The 23,695-nt window shown below is 38.1% G+C and overlaps 1 protein-coding gene across 6 annotated transcripts in view; it reads right to left on the bottom strand.

Moving 5' to 3' along the window:
• crebbpb (CREB binding lysine acetyltransferase b) overlaps positions 1–23,604 on the bottom strand; it is a 40,812-nt gene extending 17,208 nt beyond the window's left edge. For 3 of the 6 annotated variants that reach the window (XM_015025935.1, XM_015025950.1, XM_015025970.1), the window contains exons 1-9: positions 22,716–23,604; positions 11,594–12,213; positions 5,638–5,805; positions 4,618–4,870; positions 2,404–2,517; positions 758–997; positions 538–637; positions 288–428; positions 92–209 (exon numbers count right to left, since the gene is read on the bottom strand). In XM_015025935.1, coding sequence (XP_014881421.1) covers positions 92–209; positions 288–428; positions 538–637; positions 758–997; positions 2,404–2,517; positions 4,618–4,870; positions 5,638–5,805; positions 11,594–12,213; positions 22,716–22,800 — 1,839 coding nt within the window. In that variant the 5' untranslated portion in view covers positions 22,801–23,604. The remainder of the gene's footprint in view (positions 1–91; positions 210–287; positions 429–537; positions 638–757; positions 998–2,403; positions 2,518–4,617; positions 4,871–5,637; positions 5,806–11,593; positions 12,214–22,715) is intronic. The other 3 variants (XM_015025943.1, XM_015025953.1, XM_015025961.1) reach the window with 3 other exon arrangements.
• Positions 23,605–23,695: the final 91 nt, after the last annotated feature.

Genomic DNA, 23,695 nt, shown 5'->3' with positions numbered 1-23,695 from the left:
AACCATGAGATCAGAAAAGGTTAAAAAAAAAAAAAAAAAACAATCATTGAGTTGAAATGATAAATAAAACAACTTAAGTGTATCATAATACCCTGCTGTTTGCCGACTCATACATGTCTCCCTCAACTTTGCGTGCATAAGCCACTAAGTTCTCCATTCGCCTGTCCTTCAGAGCTGCAGGGTCTGGGGTCGGGAATATGGCTTGTACTCTGCAGGATGAGAAGCTGAGTTTATCTGCTGAACAACAACATATTCTACAGACACACCTGCTTATGTAGTAGACTTACAGTTTGTGCACTAGATGGGAGCGCAGGCCCTGAGTCACATGTTCATGCCAGGCCTTTCTTACCCCTGTAGCAGAGAGAGGGGTGGCAGCAGGGAGATTTCCCATACCTTCTACCTCTGATCCATCTGGCAGTAGCTGCCTGCTGGACAGAAGAAAGGTTTCTCTTTAGGCTTGTTTCATGAAAGAAGCAGAATATGGACAGAGACCAAGAAAATGTAAGGATTGAGTCAAGTAGAAATAATAAGGCTCACTTGTTGAGCGAAGAGGGAAGCGGGGAGTCGGAGAGCAAGCCCGTCTGGTCCGAGGAATGGCTACCCAGGCCTCCTGCCATCTGGTTCATCTGATTAGTGCCTGATATTAACGCACGTTAACATAAGTTTACATACAAGCACAGTGACTGATCAGTTTGGTTGAAAAGCAAACAAAAAGAAAACATAAATAAATTCAGCTAGAGGCTTTTTGGTTTCATACCGAGTGGGTTCATATTTCGTAGCTGCTGGTGCGCCTGGGGGTTCTGCTGAGCTGGACCCTGACCCTGGACCTGAGCAGGGGAATGGTTCCCATACGGGAGGCCCAGGGCTGCGTAGGCCCTCTGCATAGAGCTGGGGTCGATGTGTGTGGGAGCGCTGTTGATGGCTGTGGCGCTCGGCTGGCCGGGTCCGACTGTACTGATGGCGTTCTGCAGGCTGGCTCCGGGAGAGCTCAACATGGCTGGAGAGAGAGATGAACACACCCACTGTTTGGTAAAACTGAATAAAAATGGTTATTATGAGGTTATTAAGTACAATAAGCAAACTTTGCAACTTGTAATTTAAATGATCTATATCAAAAATGCTTGTCAAGTATTATCACAAAAGTAATCAGTCCAAAAATGAACAAAACCCAAAAAGAAAAGAAAATATGAGTTAGAAAACCTTGCATCTTGTGCTTTTGTTTGCTGTTATTTATTAAAACTTCAAAATTAATGTTGCTGAATAGTTCATATCATTCTGAATCAGAGGGGAAGACAATGACCAAACATTGAACATAATCCAGATAAAATATAAAAGCATACAAGAGCCATCTATGGCTTTTGTATGTTTTTAATTATTGAAACATATATAATAATGGATGTAAATGAGCAGGGGGAAAAAGAAATAGAAAAAAAATATTGATTAAAAAACTGAATTATAAAAACTGAATTATAAAAATGTAGCATCTTTTTGGCTTAAAAAACACAATAATGCTCGCAAATTATTAATTTCCACATATTAAATCTGTATTTTTGTTAAATGAACACATAATAAAGACATAAAAATTAAGAAGTTAGAAGACCTATAAGTAACAAAACATTTGGCATCGATGCATTTTTGTCTGTTCTTAATTATTCAAAAATCCCAACCAAGAAAATCGTTATATCCCAATATTACTTAATTAGTGGAAAAAATATAATACAACAAAATGACCAAGTTAAATTAAGTTGATAAAATGAAGAAAACAGAAGAAAATCGCATCTTTTTCTTGTATCTTCTTTTGTATCACAAATGTTGCTAAGCATGTTTTATTTCAATAATAATCAAAGTAAAAAATGTAAAAATAAAAATGAGTTAGAAAGATATAATGCTCCACAAGGAAACGTTTTCTCCTTTTGACTACTTTAGTCATGAAAATAATTTTAGTAAATGAGTAATATTTTAAAATAATATAAAAAAAAATAAAAATAAAAAATAAAAACAGAAAATGGCAGCTGCAGAAGGTCTCATATAAAACCGTGCAGCTCCCTGCTGTGTTGATTGCTGACAGTGAGCATGCTGCCTCTGTGGGGGATTTAAACCTGTCATAGTGGCTTTTAACCAATTAGAAAGCATGCTGTCCTGAGACCCTGCCCCCCGCTAATAGCAGAGCCACCAAGCCCCTCCCTGGGTGTCACATTACAGGCCCTCCCTTTCTAGAGGAATCCTCTCACCGTTGGAGCTCGGAGCTAGCGAGCCAGCACAGCCGTGCAGCAGGAAAACTCGGCCTGCAGGTGGCACCACTTCATGATACGCTCACTTCCTTGAGGCTTGCTGGTGTTTGTTGAGCGCTTCTTAAAATGTTTTAATAAAAGCAACAGAGCAAACGTTCCTGGAGTTACTTACGCTGCTGATTTCTCTTGTCACTTGCGTTCTTTAAAGGCAAGCAGACCGGGCAGTCGTGCCGCGTACAGTTCTTCCAGTGAGAGATGATCTGTCTGGATGATGCACAGTGAGCCACTGAAGAAAAAAACGAAAGCAAACAGTAACTCTCAGTGAGACGAATTAACAAGTAAACCAACACACTCAAATCAGCCAGGATTAAAAATATATATATATATACATATATACGAAATCAGCAATTCAAAATTAATTACTCAACATGCTGTAAAACCATGAATGTACCTTTTAATTTACTCGAACAACTGAAACAGCATAAACATTAAAGTTCAAAGTTCACAGACCCTGGGTGTCTGATGGGGACCAGTGTCAACATATTAAATGTAAAACAACCGTCCTTCCAGCAGTTTGAAACGATTAAATTAATGTTTGCTGATGTCGTCAGTCACTAGGGTTCAGCCAGTCAGCTGAGGTAACCGGCTCCACTAAAGCAATAAAACACGGACACGCAGGCGTTTTGCTATATACTCTGGGAAGTGGGGTAACTGCCTGGAAATCGCACTCAACAGGCATCAAATAACCCTCCTCCAACATCTGTGCTCAAAGCACTTTACACACAAAACAACTGCTGTCTGTATCTTCTCACGTAAAGAACAAGATACGCACAGCAGCCGTTTTATCGGGCGAGTGAACCGGTGTAATCACTTGTTAGAGCAAAAAGTCAATCTACGGTAGCACCTCTGTTCATTTAGGCATCTGGAGATGGAGAAGAAGATGGAGATAACTAGCTTAAGTTCAAAGAGAGCATCGGAATAGAGAAGGGTATTGGTGACAGAGAACCTGGTCTAGACATATGATTTTAAGGCAGAAGCGTCTCTCTGGTTTATAAATTTTACAAATCATTCAGTGAAAAGCAAGTATGTGAGTGAGAGGAGAAAGGGCAGATCACTTTTTTTCAAGATATGCAGAAAACCATCTATGAAGACACAGCAGGTTGAATAGATGCACCAGATCATGTCAGCTAACAACAAAAAAGTGTGGCGACAGTTCAACTGGACAATAGTGCTTTGGCACACTTTGGGCCGTTTTCCATCATTTAAAAGCGACAGCCTACCCGGGTATTACTGCTGATGATATCCAACCATTTATGACCAGACTTTCAGACAGACAGACTTCTGATGTCTACTTCCATCTGGGATTGTCAAAATATCCAAGATTTCAACAAAATCAATACAAAAAAAAAAAAAAAAAATTTATTCAAATGTACTCATTTTTGTTCAAATCTATCTGATTCATTTATAATTGCTAGACTTCTTCTGGCAGCAGAGCTGCAATAGCAGACACTGAGCTCCCCCCCTCCCTGCAGCCGCTTACCGGGCCCAAAACAATGAGCTGCTTCTGAAAGACTGAATTTTTTTAAAGAAGTTGCAGCTGTACTGAAAATGGTAACAAGTATTGAGAATTTTCTTAGTACCGGTATCAAGTTTGCAATGTGTGTACTGTGACAACCTTTCACTAAGGAGGAACCCAGCCACCCTGCAGAGTGGCTGGGTTCCACTCTGCAGGGTGCGAGCCAGGGTGGCTTTAGTTTGAATATGACCAAATTAAATGTACCAGTAAATTATGACCTTTGCTATTCGGCTCAAAACTGAAGCATAAAAAAGTGACTGCACTACTGCAGACAAGACAAGAAATGAGCAGAAGCTAAAGTTTTACATCTCAACCAGCCCTGAACACCAACTGGCCATTCAAAAATCAGAAAGAAAATCCAATCGGTGAACACACCTTAATACAACACTCTTTGGTGTAGATGCTGTCACTCAGACAAGAACAAGATGTCTATTTTTAGTGCCAGTGAGGTGTTATAAGGATGTCAAATATATGTTTAAAAAGCTTCTTAAAAAGAAACTATGTTCTTCGACTAGCTGTTCAGTGATTCATTTTGGCTGGGAGAGAACAAGATTATCAGATAACAGGAAGGCTAAACGAAGTAAAGCTCCTGTTTTCTCCATCTGAGCTTTCAACCTCGGTTTGTTTTGAAGAATGCCTGACTGAGAAATCAAACAATCAACATTATCAAGGGAAAACACTCAGACAGCTCTGTTTTAGTAATGTTAATCGTTCACACCTGATGCTAACAAAAATATGTCAACTCTAATTTTTGGATTTTTTTTTTTTTTTAATATTAGTAAATGTTTATTATTGTAATTTTTTACTCACCCTGGCAGGACTTGCCAGCCTGGCAGTGAGTCATGTGGTTGAGTACGTTCTTCATGGTGCGGCAGTGAGGCAGCGTACAGGCCCTCACTTCTCCGTTGGCCTGTTCCCGCCGTTGGCACTTGTGCGCGTGGAGCAGCAGGACCAGCTGCTGCTGAATGAGTTTTCGTTTCTCAGGGTCGGCAGTCGGCCCTCCAGATACGCCGCCGGCCCCCGAGACCATGCCCATCGATGCTACCTGCTGCTGCATCTGGGCCTGCGAAGGCGTGCAGACACACATGGTTATTATATTACTCCACTGTCAAATGTTGCTCATTTCAAACTTTAAAAGTGTGTAAAAAGAAAATCATGTGCATAATAAAACGCAAAAATTAAAACTTGAGGTTTGGCATTAGCAGTTTAACGAGAGAAGCAGTTAAAAAAAAAAAAAAGATCAAAAAAAGCATAGAAACTGAAGAAACATCTAAGGAGCAAAGGCAAGCAGCAACAACAAAAATAAACTGGAAGTCTGATGTAGGAATGTTCATCCCTAGAAATTGAGGAAATGACCTTTAATGCCAGAAAAAGTCAGAATTAAAAATCACCAAATGTTCTGTTCTCTTCATATTTAAATGTCTCTCAGTTAAACTGGTGGTATGAAATGAACCAAAGAAGTGAACTATTGAGGTTTTTACACCCCAATTTTAACAACAGCTGAATGCAGACATTGTGAAGTTTAAGCTGTCGAGCAAAAAGAGGATTACCACTTAGCCACACTTAAATCAATTAACAGTGGTCATTTTAGTCTTAGTTTTGCTTCATCAGTTGGCAAAACCAACAGAGTTGCATAAATCCTGCATTTTGTTTTGAGTGTTATTAAAACCTACAGTTTATATTTTAAAGAAATTATGAAGTAAAGCATATATTAACAAAATAAAACCAACACTGAACTGTATTTTTTTTTTCCCTACAGCATTGAAGGATGACTTCAAATACGCAAATCAGACAACAGGCAGCAGGTCATGCAGGGGCTAAAACACTCACCATGTTTGGCACATTCCCAGCTCCCTTTAAGTCAGCAGGGAATGGAGGCAGGTTGTTAGAAAGGGCCGTCTTGTTCTGGAGTTGTTGGGCATTGACCCCCGCTGTCCCCATCTGCTGCACCCCGGCCTGGCCATACTGCTGGCCGAACGGAGCTCCTGACATCACCATCTACAGAGAGCAAACAGGACAATGGCTGGTCACAGGCCGAGTCTCAGCATATCGCAGTTTCTCCGTTCCTGCCCAAACATCCGACTGGTTAAAATCAGGGAGCTTGGCTGGCTTTCTCTCACAACAAAATAGCACTTCTTAAAAAAAAAAAAAATAAAAAGATTTTTGGATGGTTAAATTTACCCAAACTGCCAAATTTGGGCCATGTGCAACTAAGTAGAAGTAAGTAAACCTATCGTCCATGACGGACCATGACATTTCTGTTCAGTCTTGGACGAATGAAATTACGAATTTCTGAACTCTGATATTCTTTCAGTTTCACTTATGTCATCGTCTAGTAAGAAACATACGCAATTGTGTAACTAATTAAATGGTGGAAACTTAAGGGGAGTTGGGATTTGTACTGATAGAAGTGAATCCACTCTCCCAACATCATTTCAAAAGAACAGCTGTGGTAATATTATCTACCAAAAACAACTGTAAGATACCAACCATATTAAGGATAAGGTGTCAATTGTCCATTTTTGTGTTTTTCACTAATAGCCCATAATGCAGGTGACTCACTATTGAAAAGTTATTTCAATTTACTAAAACCTGAATAAATTATCTTCAGCTATGGCTGGGTGTTATTAGGAAAACATTTAGATCATTTCATTTAGAGTGCAATGATGATGCTGACTGCACTTAACCCACACTGACTTATCTTAGGTCCCGTCCACACAGGAATGTTTTTTTCCTAACAGGTTGTTGGTTTCAAAAGTACCCATGTCGACACGGAAACACGGAGATCGTCCCAAAACGCAACTTTCAATCCCCCAGTAGCGCAAAGAGACATGTACATAAAGTCTCAACACAATGTTGGCAGTAAACGCAATAAGAAAACAAGAATGCCAAAGGTGCAGAGCATCCCATCAAAAATACTTCTGAGCATTTCTCCTACCGTCACCCCAAAAAGATCCAAGGTTCAAAGTTAAACATATATCTAAAATATGTAAATAATGCCAGATGATCACATCATGAGCTATTTCTGTCCCTAAGTGGTCGCTCCTCTACTTTCCGCTCGCTATTATGAAATTACGAATTTTATAAAAGATGGATGAAAGGGTTAGATCGTGCAGATCATGTGCTTGCGTGCTGGTGAATACACACAAACAGAAAACATGTTGCAGAAACTTGCAAACCGAGCAAGCATATCTGTGTCTTTTCAAACCAGCTCATTTTCATTTTGAGGGAAGCGCTTCCTTTCCTACCTGAGAGGAGCAAGTCTCAGGTACAAACATATAATATAGCCCAAATGCTTCACGCCCTGCTCCTGACAAACAGCAAAAATACAGTCATCATCACTGAATAAAAGGTTTTGACCTGGCTTGGCTGTCGGAGGGGAAATGCTCCCTCTGGCAGTATAAGACTGAGCTTCGTAAGGAAATATGTACATGAGAGAGAGAGAGAAAGGTACAGTAGACAAAGACTGAAAAGCGCAGAGAGACAGAAACAGGCAAAAGATGAGATAAAGACAGAAGTAAGAAGATAGATAAAACTATAGACACGAAGAGAAACATATAAATACATTAGAGGAAGACAAATTCTCAAATTTGACGTATTCAAGACGTATGTAGACGTATTCAAGACGTGTTCAAGTACTTCTTCAGTAGCTGTTAAATATATTTAGTTTGTATTAGCGGCTGCTACCTGGATTCCATCAAACAATTGCTCTACAAAGTGATTGCTGCTATGAAAAGAAAACAATGAAAAACTTACCTGTCTAGGTAATTTTTGTCTTTGCAGAACCCCCCGGCCTTAAGACAAAAGTCCCTAGGGGAAACACTGTTCTTTCACAAAATCCAACATAAAGCCTATTTTGAAGTGTCATAATATGTTTGGTACACACAAAAGATAGCAGCCTAGCAAAGGGGGAATTTCCCAATTCTAATTCAAAACAGAAGCTTAATATACAACCATGTGTTTTGTTTTGTTTTTTGGTATCAAATTCATTCTTCTCAACGGGCATTAAAATATGGTCAACAAACTGAAATTGTTTTAATTTTCTAAATGCAGCAATAATGTGAAGTAATGCGTTTTCATTTTTCAAAATCAAACATTTACATATATTTCCTCAACATATGACGGATAAAACTGGGACCAAATCAACAGTTTTCTGTCCAAAAGTCACATTCTGGCAGAATGCTAATGGTCCCTGTCAAATACACATATACTCAATAATCTTTTAAGTTCTTGACAATCAATGTCTGGAGATTTTACGACATTATTTCCCCTTTATGTTTTTAGATGGAAAACACCCACACAACACGGTGCTGCCACCCCCATACTTCACAGTAAGAATGGTGCTCTCAGGCTTTGAAGCATTTTCTCTTTTTCCTCAGAATGTAGCAATGGCCATTATGGTGTAAAAATTCTAATTTAGTTTCATCAGACCTCAGGAAATGTCCGTAAAAATTTAACTCTCTCTGTGTGCACATTTGTAATCTGTAATCTGTCTTTTTATGATGCTTTTTGACTTGGTTTAATCTTAAACTGGACTCTTTTGACTGTGGCTGATGATGTTTCTGGAGCTGATATGCAAATTTTGTTGCTCTCTGACACATGCAACCCTCCCAGAAAAGTAGGATGGTTGGATATTCTCACACAGATGAACATGGCACCTTCAGTCATCTGGAAAGTTTATCCAAATATTAAGGAGAATCATGATAACTTGGCTGATTTCTTGAAATACGCAGTTTTTCCTAAATTTCACTTGAAGTAGTCAACATTTTGAAGAAAGTAAGAATTCTCAAAAACTAATAATATTTGGCATTTAATAAAAAAAACATGTAGGGCAGAGAAAAAAAAGTATTTTATACAATTTATGTGAATACCTGGTTTCTTTACAAGGAGCATCACATTTCATAGGAATGGGTATGTATATTGCATCATTTATTGGTCTTTTGAAATCTATCCTGCAACAATGGGGTCCAACTTCAACTGACTGACTGATCCAAAACAGATATGTTTTCAGATTCATTTTGTTTAAAGTTTGATAATATAAGTGTATCAATAAATGCACTTACATTTAACAATTTGCAACAATTGTGCACTGCAAAATTCTAATGTTAATGTTGACAGAAGAGGTTTATTAACAGATAACTTATTCTGGTTTTACTTCAAAACATAAAACACTTCGATATATTAGAATATTACGATAAAAATCATTATCACCACTCCCTACTATGTAAGTACTATAGTGGAGTACTTACATTTTGTGGTATATTTTGTCTGCATTAGCACTAGAATGGTTCACAAAACAACTCTTATGTATTTTAAAGTTACCGTTTCATTTCCATTTAATATGAGGAATAAAAGCTCTTAGCTGAGAGATTTGAGCAGTGCCTCCATGAAAATTAGCTTGTGTTGCTAACATTTTTAAATGCAACACAGGTAAAGGCATGCTAAGCATCCTTACTTGTTGGCAGGATGTTCAGCATTTTTCTTTCTCAATTAAGCTTTTCTATAATTAGTTGCTCCCAATGTAAGGATTACGTATTTTCTTCAATAACTGGACCACTGTAAGGAAACTAGAGGCACATGGAGCTCAAATCTATGGGAGGAAAACAGTCAAAAAGAACAGAAGTGGATTAGTACTTATATTTTTAAGAAATTAATTAATCCAACAAATTTAACAGACGTTCCCGGCATAAAGCGGTTTGCTGCCGGTCCCGACTTTCTTCTTCTGCCGTGGCTTAAGCAGCCCGACAGAGCAAGCCCTGCCCAGGCTAAAGAAAAACGGTACGTGACACACACAGAGAAAGACCAGCTTGCACAACAAATGAGCACTGCACCGCTGCCTGCCTGCCTGCCTGCCTGCCTGCCCCTCCCCCTCCCCTGCACATAAAACCCACAGATGCTTGTCTGCCTCTCATTCACACATCTAGCCTCTCCTACCAATGGCTTCTCCCACTTGATGAACTGCCTTTATCAGGGGATTGTCGGCCGGGGCAAGAGGAAGGCAACGCAGCAACGGAAAGCCTCCAGTGCCTCCCCTCCCTCAGCTTGTGAGCCTCGTTTCTTCAAGTGTTGTTAATAAACTCTTACAATGCGTATAAAACTTTGCATGTTCATTGTCCTCAAGTGTTGGGAACTTCCTAATCAAGTTCTTATATATTTAAGCTAAACATTTGCCTCCAGGGAAGGACAGATCAAATGGACAACTAAAAGTGATGAACAATAAAATTTGGTCTTGGACCTTTTCAAACATTCAAAATGGCTTCTGTTTACTCAGATTTTTTTTAAAATTTCTACTAAAATTGTTTGCATAAAGAAAAGAGAGAAAACGACAGTCTTTTTAATTTCAAACAGAAGCCAAGAACACAGGCTGCACAACTTTCTTTAGACATTTTTGACACTTTTACGCAATCTGCCAAGTAAATCAAGATGACGCTTTGGTCTCGTGCCATTTGCAGCAGTTTTTAGTTGTTCCACAGTCCTTTCATTTTTAGATTACAGACTGGCTCTGTGAGATGTTCTGACCTCGTTTCAACTTTCTCCCTCACCTGTCTGCTGTGTGTTTTGGTCTTCAGGATGGAGATTCCTCACTAAAGATCTCTAATAATCACTTTTGAGGCCTTCCCATAACAGTTGCGTTTAGACTTTAAGCTGTGCAGATGTGACTTCGATTTAATTATTTAACTAGAAAATTGTAGGCGTAGCTGGTCGCATGGGATTTCATTTAGGGGCATCATATTAAAGGGACGATGAATGCAAATGCATGTCCAACGTTTTAGATTTTTATTTGTTGCACTGTGTAACTTTCCTCTCACTTCGCTCTGCCCCAACTAATTTCGATAAGACGGCGTACAAAACGGCATCAAATCAATGAATTTCTGAAGCACATAGGGAAAAATTAACTTGCATACGTCTGCACAGGAAAGGAGGGGCTTGTTTCATGTGGTGACGTCTGCTGTAACAATGTCAGCGAGAGCTAGCCTGTTGGTTTTAATCTTGGCTTCCTTTCAAACCACAAAGCCCTGTATCTCTCTGACAAGCGGAGGAACAATTTCTCGCATTGAGCACTTCAAAGTGCTTGAAACTGTAGATATTCGGAGACAATAAAACCAGCAGAGCACAATACAAACCGCTGCTCATTCAAAGATCGCAATGCACGAATGCCAAGCAACGAGTTTTCAGCAACATTTTCACAGCTTGATCCAATTTCATATTGCCAAGATGTGAAGAAGGCCGCAATTAACAGATTGATTATAAGATTGAATGTTAGACAAAAACAAAATATAAATGCAAGATTACAATGTAGAACAGGAAAGGTCTAGCATATGAACGGTTGTTGAATGACACAAATCCAACTCAATAAATGATTTAGTTTCAAAATAAAGAAGATCAGTTTTAATGCGGGTTGTAACTTCAGGTCCACGCACAGACTGCTGACTTGACTGTTTTCTAGCAGACAGGCACCGACATCCTCCACAAGGAGGCTGAGCCAGAAAGGTCATAGTTAAAGAAGCTGACTGTTCACGATATGCTGTATATAAACTTAATAATGGGAAGCTTCGTAGAAGACAAAAGTGTGGTGAATACAAAAAGAACTATTTTAAATGCATTATAAGATTACTGGTGTTCATTAGCTGTAAATCAATCATGAAAATGAACAGAAATGCTAAAAGACAGCACTGGGATTTGTGATGAATCTATTTAATGAGTTTTTCTTTTTAAATTTATCAAAAAATGTGCTCATATTTTGTCAGACAAATTCTTTTTTTTTTTTTTTTTTTTTTAAACTCACCTTATTCATGTTTCCAGCTTGTTGGGCGTTCATGGTGTGCGGTGCACCCATCTGAGGTCCTCCTTGGGTCAGAGTCTCTGCCAGCACACTTCCTCCAACACCAGGTCCAGCGCCTCCTTGTGTCCCCTGCATTGCTTGGCCTTGGTACTGCATGCCAGGCCCAGGTCTCCCTCGGCCTGCTGGTCCCATCGCACCATTCATGACCTGTCCCACTTGGCCCATAACGCCATGACCCTGACCACTGTTCAACATTGTCTGGTTAAAGCCCATGACTCCATTTCCTTGTCCAGTGGAAACAACTTTCTGGCCTTGGGGCGACTGGTGATTGGGCGAACCCTGGCCCAGAGGCCCTTTGCCCAGCACCGCACCCAGCTGGCTCGCCACCATGCCTCCCTGTTGGGGACTGCCAGAATTGAGCGCACCCCCCAGAATAGACGAGCTTCCGGGTCGCAGGAGCTCAGAAAGTTGCTTGTGTTTGGAGGCGGCATCAGGTATAGCAGAGTTGAGACCAGGTGGCACGCCACTTGGACCACAGTTAGCAGACGGCCCGTTTCCCGACTCTCCATTGAGGATAAGCTCATCAGGAAGGTCGTTTTCCAGATCAAGCAACGACACAAGATCTAAAAAGAGACAGGAGGGAAAAGGAAAAGTTAGCCACCTCACTTCCAAGGGCTTTAACTAAACCTTTCAATAGTACCTGCTGGAGAAAGTAGCTCAATAAAACACATTACTAATGCGAACCTGGATCAAGCATTTGTAATCTTTCCTCTTACTGACCTCCCCACCAAAGGCCCAGCAGGTTGATGGAGGCTGGTTTTTTTTTTTTGTTTGTTTGTTTGTTTTGTTTTAATGTTGGTCAAAACTATTACAGTTAATTTAAAATACGAGGGGGTACCCAAGAGTTTCCAGAATGACGCTGCTGCACGCGCAGTTTTTGTAGTACACGATTCTGCCGCTAGCTATTTGTTCAACCACGCCTTCTCAATCAGTGTGCCAAGTGGCGTCAATGTGGAAGGTTTCGTCGACCCGTAGTGAATTTTCTTGGAAGAAGAAAATTCTTTTGTCCAGCCGTCGTTTTTCTTCATGGAGAAGTTTCATGAGCAGCGCGCGGCTGTGAAGTTTTGCTTCCTGCTCGGGAAAAAAGCGGTTGATCATCAATTGACAATTCACCATTTTTAAAGCGGGTGAACCACGAGTAAACTTGAGCTTGACACAGCGTCATCCTTATAAGCGGTCTTCACCATTTGAACGGTTTCCGACGCTTTTTCCCCCTCGTAGTTTTGCAATGGAAAATGTTTGGTACACAAAGTTTTTGTCTCTTTACACCCCAATTTCTACATTTTCATTAATTTCTTTGTGAATATCTATCCAGTTCCTTCTACGCTAAAGCAAATTTTGGTTCATCCAAATTTACTTTTAATTAATTAATAAAACTTTAATAAAAACAGCAAGAATGTTCAAAGGAGGAGTAAACTAAATTTGACTCTTACTTATTGCTGAAAATAAATCAATTTGTTTGTATTTAGTATCAAACAAGCCCACAGAATTTATATGTTTTTTTTTTAAATAAGATAAACCTACTTTTAAGTTTTTGGTGTTCAATGATTGATATTCTTTTCTTACAAAACATCTGACTACTTTATTTGTCAAATTAAAACATTGCATACTTAGTTTATTGTTGAGCAAAAAAAAAAAAGGAAACCATTTTTGTGATTTCCTTTCTTAAAAGTGTGATTTTTCTGGTTACTTTTTATGATTTAATCCATGTGACAAAAAGGTTGAACACCTCTACTGTACAATAAGGGCAAAACTAAATGCATTTATTGGGAATTCACAAGAATATAAAATGTGACTTTTTTTTTCAAAACATAAAAGCGGCTGCCTTTCTTGACATGTTGTTTTAAAATAAATAAAATTTTGGTCATTTTTAATATTAGCAGTGACGTCAAAATAGCATGTTCACATACTCTCATATTTGTGAAACTGAATGATTCAGCTGGCATTATTTGTCAGGAAGGCTTTTTTATTTGAAAGAGAGAAAAAAAATCAACATGTATACATGTATTTAATCAAACAAAAACGCTATTTTCTGGGAATTAAAATCATTTTAGTAACTGTAGTGTACTCAATCGAAAACAGACAGAAAGCACACAATCGAGTGACATGTTGTGTTTGAACTAAAAGTTGCAATAGAGTGGACAGGGAAGCAAAGCTTTGCAGTTGTGCAAATAAACCAACTACCAATAAAAATACTGAAGTCTAAAGCCCAAATCACGTGGCAATGCCAAGGTCCTTCCTGTGTAGGTGTGTGCGCGCTTTTGTATGCAAGCCAATAAAAAACAACCACACCCCAACACACACCTTATTCTATGTCGCCACTGATTTATAACAAAAGAGGAATCCAACCCACTTCTTAATGACGCATTTTCACAGTAATTAGGAAAATTAGACACTTCAGTTTTCCAAAGATAAAGGCTAAAACCACATTTATAAATTTCAGTTGAGCCCAAAAGTGTGCTGAAGGAAATAAAGCACCGTTAATCAAAAGACTCAACTTGGGAACTTTGACATCATACGCTACGCAGCCGGACGGTGCTGCCATACTAACAGCCAGAAAGATAAACAAATAGACAATCTGGCATTTAATGGAGGGAGCAGTTTAAAAAAGAAACAAAAAAAAAAAGACGTTACGTTTACTGGAAGCAAAAGCCATTCCACAAAGAAAGTGGGGCTGCTTCTAATGAGAAGCTACATTGTGGTGTTTAACTTTACAGAGTAAATATTCAGGGTTTTTTTTTTCACAAACAAAATTTGGCAGAAGGTGAATTAGATATGTAAATTCAGTGTTTTTTTTTTAATTAGTTGTCATTATATGCACTCATTGCAAAGTCAACTAAACATTAAACAGTATGAGAGTAAATGTGTAACCACAAGCAAAAACTACAGTTGCTTTATGGTAATAAAAAAAAAAAAAAAAAAAACAAGAGTCAAAATAGAAGCATAAAAAGTATAACGGAATCTAAATTATTTTGTTAAAAACCCAAGAGCAACAAATATTGGTGCTCCCAGCAAAGATAATATTATGCGATAACAATTGAGAAGGAAAACTTCAGAGTGCGGTGACAGCAGCCGTGTTTATTTTGTCTGTCACAATGGGAATAAATGTAAATCTGTTTCAGGTAAACTTTGTTAGCCCTGAGTGATGATCAGTCAGTCCAAAATTCAGATTTTTTCTCTTTTTTTTAATAAGTGAACTCACCATATACGGTCATTTTTGAGAAATTACAATATGTGTTCTGATTAACCTTATTAGTTTAAAAGTACCTTTTGAAATTCACAACCTTAAAGCAGATATTAAATATATTTTTCTGTTAAATCCATATTTCTGTATTCAAAATGTTTCTTTTAATTTTTTTTATATATTTTTTTTATATGCCCCAATTTTAAATATGCTTTTCTTTGCTGTGAAAGTTGTCACTGAGGGAAGAAGACTGCAAGTTTTCTTCCTTTCCAAGGTGTTCAAAAACTACATTGGAGAAAGCCTAAAATGTTGGCTTTTCGTTCATGTTGAAACTCTAAAACACACAGCTTGAATTCAACAAAGAGAACAGCTTACAGTACATTTAAATACAACAGATTTACTCATTTTTGTTTATACATGAAATCTCAGTAAAAACTGAAGGGCTGCATTCTGCAAATGAACAACAGGCTGCTGTTGACATTTGCTAATGTTTAGTCTGCCAATTGTTTGTACAAGAACATTTTGAAATGTTGACTAAGGAATAATTTTGTTGTTTTAAATTAATTAGCAGGTAAGTTTAATAACTCTGCTTTAAATTCTAACAATGGCCATTTCACTCCATTGTTCTTTTTCTTGAGATTTTGGCCTTTTCATACAATTGTTTTGGATACGAGAAGGACATTAACGGGTCATTTTTTTATTATTCTGTACACACTTTTCTGATGCTTTAAAGTAATTTCTTATATTCTATTTATTTGTCGTTTATAAAATGTAAATGTTAAGTGACCGCAACAAATATCATTTGTAACCGGTCGCTGAAAATGACTTTGTTTTGGTCATAAACGCGTATATATTAGAAAGGTCAATGGGCCCAAAGGGGATCATATTCAAATTGGAAAAATAGCAATATGAACTCTTCCAGAAAATATTTTTGCAACTACACTGGATTGTAAGACGCGAGAGGTTTTATCAATATTAATCTCCATAACTCAGGAAAATGCTTAATTACCTAAAGAAATAGTCATATCTGAAGCTTTTATTCAATATGCAATTTCCTTTTCCACTGTCACTGTTGTTGACTGAGGAACAATATTATAAAAAACAGAAAGTTACATTTCTAAAACAATCTATATGACAATGGAGTATTCTCAAGGTTTGTCTGTTTTCTCCATGCTTTTTTTTGTTTCCTTTGGCATCACTTCATGTGCTTCAACTTCATCTCTGAACATAAACATACAAGTTTAAAACAATGCTGAACATTTTCAGTTTGAATGTTACCATCATTACTTTCCTATATTCTTTTAAATTTATTTAGAAATGGGAAGCAAACATTATGGGGTTTTGGCTAAGTTATCATTTGGCCAACATTATTTCTCGTCACAATTTCTAGCGACAAGAAAGGCACCTCAAACTGAGCCAGATTTCTTAAAAATCTTTCTCATGTCTAAAGAATTAGGCTGAGCGGCACATTTTGAAATTACAAAAAATAACAGCTGTGAAATCTAAATCATTTTGAAAGCTTGTTTGTTATGAATTGTAATTACAGGACAAGGCAATAAACCAGGTAACTGTCCTGAAGCAGCACGGTAAGTTTTTACTGCTAAATAAACCCGCATTAATCTTAGATTTTTACACGCTGATTGTTCAAAAAGAAGCAAAGTGTGACCTCAAAGATCAAAATCAAAACTTCTAAAAGTAACACAACTGAGCTGAAAAACAAGTCACTGTCCACTGACTGAGCAAGATGATCTGTTGCCGTCACTCATTACAGCAAATTCAGAAGGAAAACAGAAACATGTATCTGATCTGAACTTGTAACATTCATATTCATATCACCTTCCCTTAAATTTTTAGCGCCCATCACGGTATCATGAAGCCTGCATTTCTAGTTCAGCAAAGGTTTGTGGTTTTACTGCCCTGCTTTGAGCTCCTAAACAACAATCATGAGAAAATGGTAAAAAATAAATAAATAATGCTAACTTGTAAACGGCTGTCACTCTGTCTTCTTCTAGACGCACGTGCACACACAGTTAAATGATAAATTAATAATAATTGATTTCCTTGTCAAACAAATTTGAACAGAAGTTTGCTTTAAAAGTCAATTCATAAAGTAGAGTCTTATTGTCTTGTTCCCTAGTCAAGCACTGGCCTTATCACTAGCTTAAAGCAAACTAATCAACTGCTAATAAAAGTCTGCATTTTGATTCGTCTTGCATTTATGTGAAATATGCTGCATCCTAAGTTGGAGAAAACAACCGTGAGTTTATCCCTATGAATCTAATTAACAAAAACATCTGTAAAACTTTACATATGCAATTTTTCTTTCAAAATCGAAGTTAAAAATGTACAAAATTTGTAGCACACCACTCAAGTAAAGCTGTGAAAATACAGCTCTGCTTGTGTAAGCAGCATTAGACAAATCATAACTGCTTAGAAAAATGTACATGAACACTAAAAGTTGAAGAAAATAGGAACCCCATCCTTTCTTCACACAAATATTAATGAATGAAATCCTCTCAAAAAAAAAATAAAATAAAATAACAGTAATATTGGCACACGCGTGGTAAATGCAAAATGTTAAAAGAAGAGGCGTAGAGAGGAGACAAAGGGTATCTGGGTGGCTTCCAACGACACCCACCCTTCATCTCGATCAGTTCCACCACAGAAGACATCAGCTATCTGCCAAAATATTACTAATCTTGCAAAAGGGAATATTTTTATGCTTCCCCCTCCTCCAATTGTTCAGATGCCAACATATATGTTGGTCCTCAGAGACAAAGAAACCAAGCAAAAAGCCCAAGAGGTGAGCAGTCCCGTTAGCGAGTGGCTCAAACTTGCCCGTGGTGTCGACGCGCCCATTCAGCTGTACAAATGAACACAAGCCTGACACTGGCCTGTGGCCACGGGCACAAACACACACTGACACGAGTCTGGAGCCCCATAAAAAACTGTCACACATTAACATAAACATCAAAGACTGCTAATCTGTGTCCGTGAGCAACAGCTCAGCGTGCGTGCTCCTCCGTCCTGATGCCAAAAATGAAAATGAGCCCCAAGTGGAATCAATTTATGTTTGCAGATATTAGGAGTAAGCAAATCGTCGATTTTTTTGATGATTAATTTTAACTGAAAAGAACAGGAAAAAAATTATTATTACAGATTTACTATGTAATCTTAGAAAAAAACACTGCATTTATTGAATCCATGAAGTCTATGTATACCATCTACAGGCCTTCACATTAAATCACTTGTCCTTCATACAATGAGGGATTATGTCTGAGTTGCCCAGAGGCTGAACTAACATGTTGAAAATTCAAAACAAAAGCCCTACTTAAATACAACCAATCTATAAATCAGGCATAAACAAATATTAATTCATTAGCTGACATGAAGTCTGGAAAAATGTATTCTAGCTCAATAGAAAAATCCCATTTAATAACCATTTGTTTTGTCAGTCAACGCCGCTCTGATCTGCCAGGATGTGGTCAAAGACAAGTTTAGGGGTATCCTACAGTGTGTGTGTGTTAATTCTCTCTGCAACATTTCCCCGTTTTAACTCGCTTTGACCAAAATGAAATGCCAAATATTGGACAAAACAAAGGTGGGAATTCCTGTCTTTCAAACTGCTGAGGTCTAGTTTGTTTAAAAATTGCTGTTCATACACATTTTGTGTCATGCTATTCTGCTCCGTAACTGTTTGATGCTAAAAGTCCGCGTTTGAGTCAGCAAATATTCCCACAGATGCTGCGCCACATGGAAAAGGGAACTTATTACAATGAACACACTTCTTATTTATTACACGTTAACAGCTAAACTGCTTGAAATTTTGATCTGAAGAGATGATAAATCTATGCTATGTTAATTTCAAACTCAGGTTTGACCCTTCAAAGGACAGACTGTAGGCTGACCGCAGATGCTTAAAGTTGGGGTCGGGACTTCACCAAGGTGTGGGTGCTTCCTCTTCAGAGAATAAATAAAATATAGTTGTAAAATCAATTTCTGTTATAAAAAAATAAAGCCAAAATCATAAAAAGGCTAAAATCTAACTTATTTTACATCCTTTTTCCACTCACTGTGGAAATAGAACGCAACATGTAGAAAGTTACATTTTGCACCTAAAGAAGTTGGGAACTAAACGGCAGAACTCAGTGGGGTACAAAATGGCGAAGGGCAAAAAAAAAAAATATATGCTGGGTGACACTACTGTACTCAACCAACAGTTGGCGTCTTTTCCAGTTTAATTTATGGGTGAGAAGTTGATAAGTTTGGTAACAATGGTCTAAAAGAACAAAAAGTAAAACAAAAACCAAGACAGAGGCATTAAAAACAAAAAGCCCAATAAGATTTGTTAAGAACCAGAGTGAGCTATAGCAGCAGGACAGCGGCAAAGACTAGTCCTGCCATTGAACTGGGGCCTGTAGCTGGGGGTCTAACTGGACTGACGTGCCTGTAGTAAATCACACAACAACATGGTACACACGTCTCTGCTACAAAAGGTAAATGGTTAAAAATATTTCAGGGACATCTAAGGTGCTTTAACGGCAAGGCAACCTGTTTTTATCTGTGAAGTCTACATCTGCAGAAGATGAGGGCTCCAGTGAACGCTTTCTATTATGATAAAACCACAACCACTTTTAAATTTTTATCACCATGTGCACAATTAACTTTCTTTAAATTATGCGTCAGTTTTACAACAGAAGGTTGTAACATATTCAAAGCACAGATGTACAAATCAATTTTTTTTTCTTGCCAAACAGAGTAGAGGTGTGCAATTAATTAAATGTACAATTCAATTTGCTAAAACAATTTAACCACTGAAAAATCATTTGCTTTTTATTCTTGGGTAATCTGATTTTTTTTTACAGTGTCTCCCAAATGAAGCACGCCTCCATCGCTTTCAAAGGGGGAACTTCATGACTTTCTTGTTTTGAAAAGTTCAAAGAAAGGATGGAAGAAAAAGGAGAAGAGGAACTGCAAAGTGTCCTCCCAGTGGGATCCGAATCAACACGCTTTCATCAGGAAACGACCTGATGTTACACACTGCTGTTTCACACCTGGAAGAATGTCTGGCATGAGATGACCAGGTCTGCAGAGATGTGAAACAGCAGAGGAATGGTTTACCAAACTATCTGTGAAATTTCTTGCCAAACTCTGAATGACTTCTTGAATATTTTAAAAGTTGCATTAAGATGCTGAAAAGTTTGTTTGACTGAAAAAAAAAAAAACTAAATTATATAATAATTTTGAAATATGTTGATGTACAGTAACTTTTCAACTGAGCATCTTGTTTTTCAGACAGAGGTTGCAGAAATACAGGATATTGCTGACTGTGGGTCTAGATATGATTTTTTTTTTTTTTACATATGCATTTAAATTAAAAACTACTGGTTATTTTTAAAGAAAATTTTCACACTTAAGGCATTTCAATGGACTTCGAGTGCAATTGATGCATTGTGGTCATTTTCGCAATATCAGCATGTGAAACGTCGCAATCACCAAGAACCGCCTGGATGTAATATTTAGCAGGAAATAATATTTGAAGAATCCTGTGTTCACGCTCCCCATATCTTTAATATATTTGACCAGAAAAAGGAACAAACTTGTAAGCAGGAGTATTTCTTTAGTGGCTGAGATGCTAAAGGTGAAATTATATGACGTGAAAGGAAGAAAAATCTCTGAAAAAATTAAGACTTAATCCTAGTAGGTGACTGCATTTAACAACTATAAAATTGCAATCCAATAGTTTTCAACAAGTGTGCAGCTATATTTAGGGGTTGGGCATTTGAGCAATTGTGGCTCACATTTTGATTCCTCGTTTCGATTTACTTTTTGTAAAACTCTACTGTCATTTTTTATTTTTTCCATAGGGCTTCTTCCGAGACTTAGGAACCAGTCCAGGTAAGCAGCAGGTAAAGTACATGATAATAAACGGCGCTAAGCTGAAAGTCCGAACCAGAGGAAGATCGACACAGAAATCAAAGACCTGGAATTTGGTGGCTTCAGTCAGAGGACTGGGTATCAAAACTAGGAATCAAAATTTAAAAAGCTGAATGATTCCAGTGTATAAACTAAAACAAGAAAAAAAAGAGCAAAAAAAACCCCCCCAGAAAAATTCAACGTAAAAATTAAGTATTTACAAGGTTAGTTCCATTTATGCATTAAAGCATGCCCCTGAACTTATCCTCCTCAGGAAATCTAAGAAAGTAAAAAGTTGTTTTTCAGCATTTATTGCTGTAAAATTGAGCTCCTAGCTTAATGAATAAGCAACAAATGCAAATCTAATTGTTTAGCATTTGACCACCACCAAAAAAGAAGAAAAAAAAATGTAAAACCACCACATTCTGATATCTGGCTGCTTGATAAATCTGTGTTTTATACAAGAGGCCAGATGTAACAGCAGGTCCAACCTAAATGACTGGAAGCAGCAAATTTAAAGAAATCTCATATATATTTATTTATTTTTATTTTTTTGGCATTCTGATAAGAGACAATACCTTTCAACTACAGGGTTGAGGCTAGGCTAGGCTAGGCTAAGGTAAGGCTAATGTTGCAGCCTGCCAAATTAATGCAATACACCTGTCACATGCCCAGAGGCCTCACTCAACCTTGGAGAGAATATTGGTTTAAAATCGGGCAAAGCAAGTCAACGTTTTAAGAGGTTTTGATTTCGAAACAGCTAAAATGTTGCAATGCTTTTAAGTCTGAACAGAAGTGACGAGAAATACTTCTCATGGCTTGGAGACTAAAGGAGCGCTACCTGTAACTGTTATTGATGCACAGCTCTTTAAACCACAGACAATAGAAAGCTGGAAGCCGAGTAGATGGACCACCTAAACACCCAGCTGTTATAAACTTGTTATGCTGCCAATGTTACTCTACTATACAAAAAGAAACGAATGCTGTCCTTTGCTTCAACTGACAGCAATCAGCTGCTGTTATTCATTTTGGTTTTAGTTTCATGTTTACCTAATGTGGCATGCTAAATGTTGTACATGTAGTTAAACTGCAAAAATCTCCTTGCATATAAAAAGTATAACGCTGAACTCAAAAGATTAAACCTGGAAAAGTGCAACTTTTGGGGAAAGACAGTCTGGCAAGAATGAGTTAAATCCCTTATATTTACTGCAAAGAGACGACATCCATAAGATATCACTCATAATATACACAAGCTTTTTCTCCTCCCCACTTGAGTGAGAAAAGCTGCTCTGCAAGTTGGGCAAGTGAAGACATGGACCCTACGGCTAATCAGTAATATTCAGCCTTAAAATGGCAGGCAGTTTTATAAAGTCCTGTATGTTTCCTCTCCCAAAAAGAAACTCAACAAGTGACAAAAAAAAAAACAAAAAAAAAAAACAGGAAGTCTCATCTACCCCAAGTTATGTTTCCCATTTCTTTCCTTCAAGCACGCTTTTGAGTGATGGACAGATGTTAACTTTTTCAAGACAGGTTCAAAAAACTCTTCAACTGGTAAAATAATGCAGGATTTTTGTTCATCTGTGCCAAGAGATTTATTTTTTTAAACACACAAACGAAGAGATCAGAAGCCAAAATAACTAATCCTTCATTTAACAGATGCAACTCTATTTAAAGTGCCATAATGGCTTTATTTTTTATTTTTTTGTAACATAGCAGAAAGAAGCTGGAAAAATATGAGTTTCTGCGATTATCAGGTGTTTGAAACTAACTGGGTTTTTAATACTGTTATGAGTTTATTCATTGGAGGAATCCAACAGGAACTTCATGTACAGTTCCTCTTAATATTTGCGCATCCCACGACTCAGGAGGCAGCTTGGTGTAATTTTACTCGTTCCTTTTCTCTGTGTTCTAGTCAGTCCCCTTGTTATTAAGCTACGTGAGAGAAAAGTGGTGTTGCGTCCTTACCTGGGCCGTCTGATCCCGATATGGGTGAATTAATCTTGGGTCGCTTTGCAGTGGGGGGTCCCGCATCCAGCAGATTGTCAGCCATCCTGCTCGGCGAAAATGATCAATGGATGTTGATGCCGGGAAAATAATAACAGGGTCAGGCCAAACCTTGAGTCTCTGATTTGTAAAAATGCGTAACTTTTTTTTCCTTCCAATGTTGCGTGCGAAGAAGCGACGTTAGTAGTTTATTTTCTCTTGACTGGCAGAGTGGTGAAATGCTGCCCGAAGAAGACGGATTTTAAAAGAAGGGCAACAGCGCCACGCTTCGCAACCGAAGATCACCCCATGATAATCCAACACCCAACACCCACATAATTATCCCCAATTACTGCGTCCAAAAATTATTTTAGTTCGAGAAAAATAAATAAAAAACAATTATAAAATATTACACAGCGTACAGGCAAATCCCTTAGCTCGCAGATGGCCGGTTTCACCCACGTACAGAATCATTTTTTAGCAGTCGAAATAAGCAGCGATAAAATCCGATTTTTGCTTAAATAAAAAAAGGAAAATTCAGAAAATATTTTCTATGAGGCGGATATTTTTTCTCGTCGCTGTCTCCCCAGCAAATACAGCGTTCCATGGACGGAGATACGGCGACAACCAGCGGCGCTCTCTGAAAGGGAAATCAAATATACAGTGGCCTTTCAGGACGGTAAAAACCCCCTCAACCCTCACATGTTTGGCCTCATTCTCTGCGGAAGAATCTAGTCTTCGATTTTCGACCGGAAAAATCCCGTTTCAGCCGGGTCTGGGTGGCTCCGGTCGGTTTTAAAAATTGTGCTCCCCCGAAATTCCTACTCCGAGCCGCGTCAAGATGGCGGCTGTTGATTCCTCCGATACAAAAAAAAAAAAAAAAAAAGTTTTTTTTTTTTTTTTTTTTTTTTGGGGGGGGGGGGGGGGGCTCCCCCGCCCCCCTCGGAAAACACTGTCCCCCC

Source organism: Poecilia latipinna, unplaced genomic scaffold (genome assembly GCF_001443285.1).
Source record: "Poecilia latipinna isolate Pla-1442-1.1 unplaced genomic scaffold, P_latipinna-1.0 Scaffold96, whole genome shotgun sequence".
Lineage (NCBI taxonomy): Eukaryota > Metazoa > Chordata > Actinopteri > Cyprinodontiformes > Poeciliidae > Poecilia > Poecilia latipinna.
Note: the sequence above shows the minus strand (reverse complement) of the source record. Positions and strands in the feature narration are given on the sequence as shown.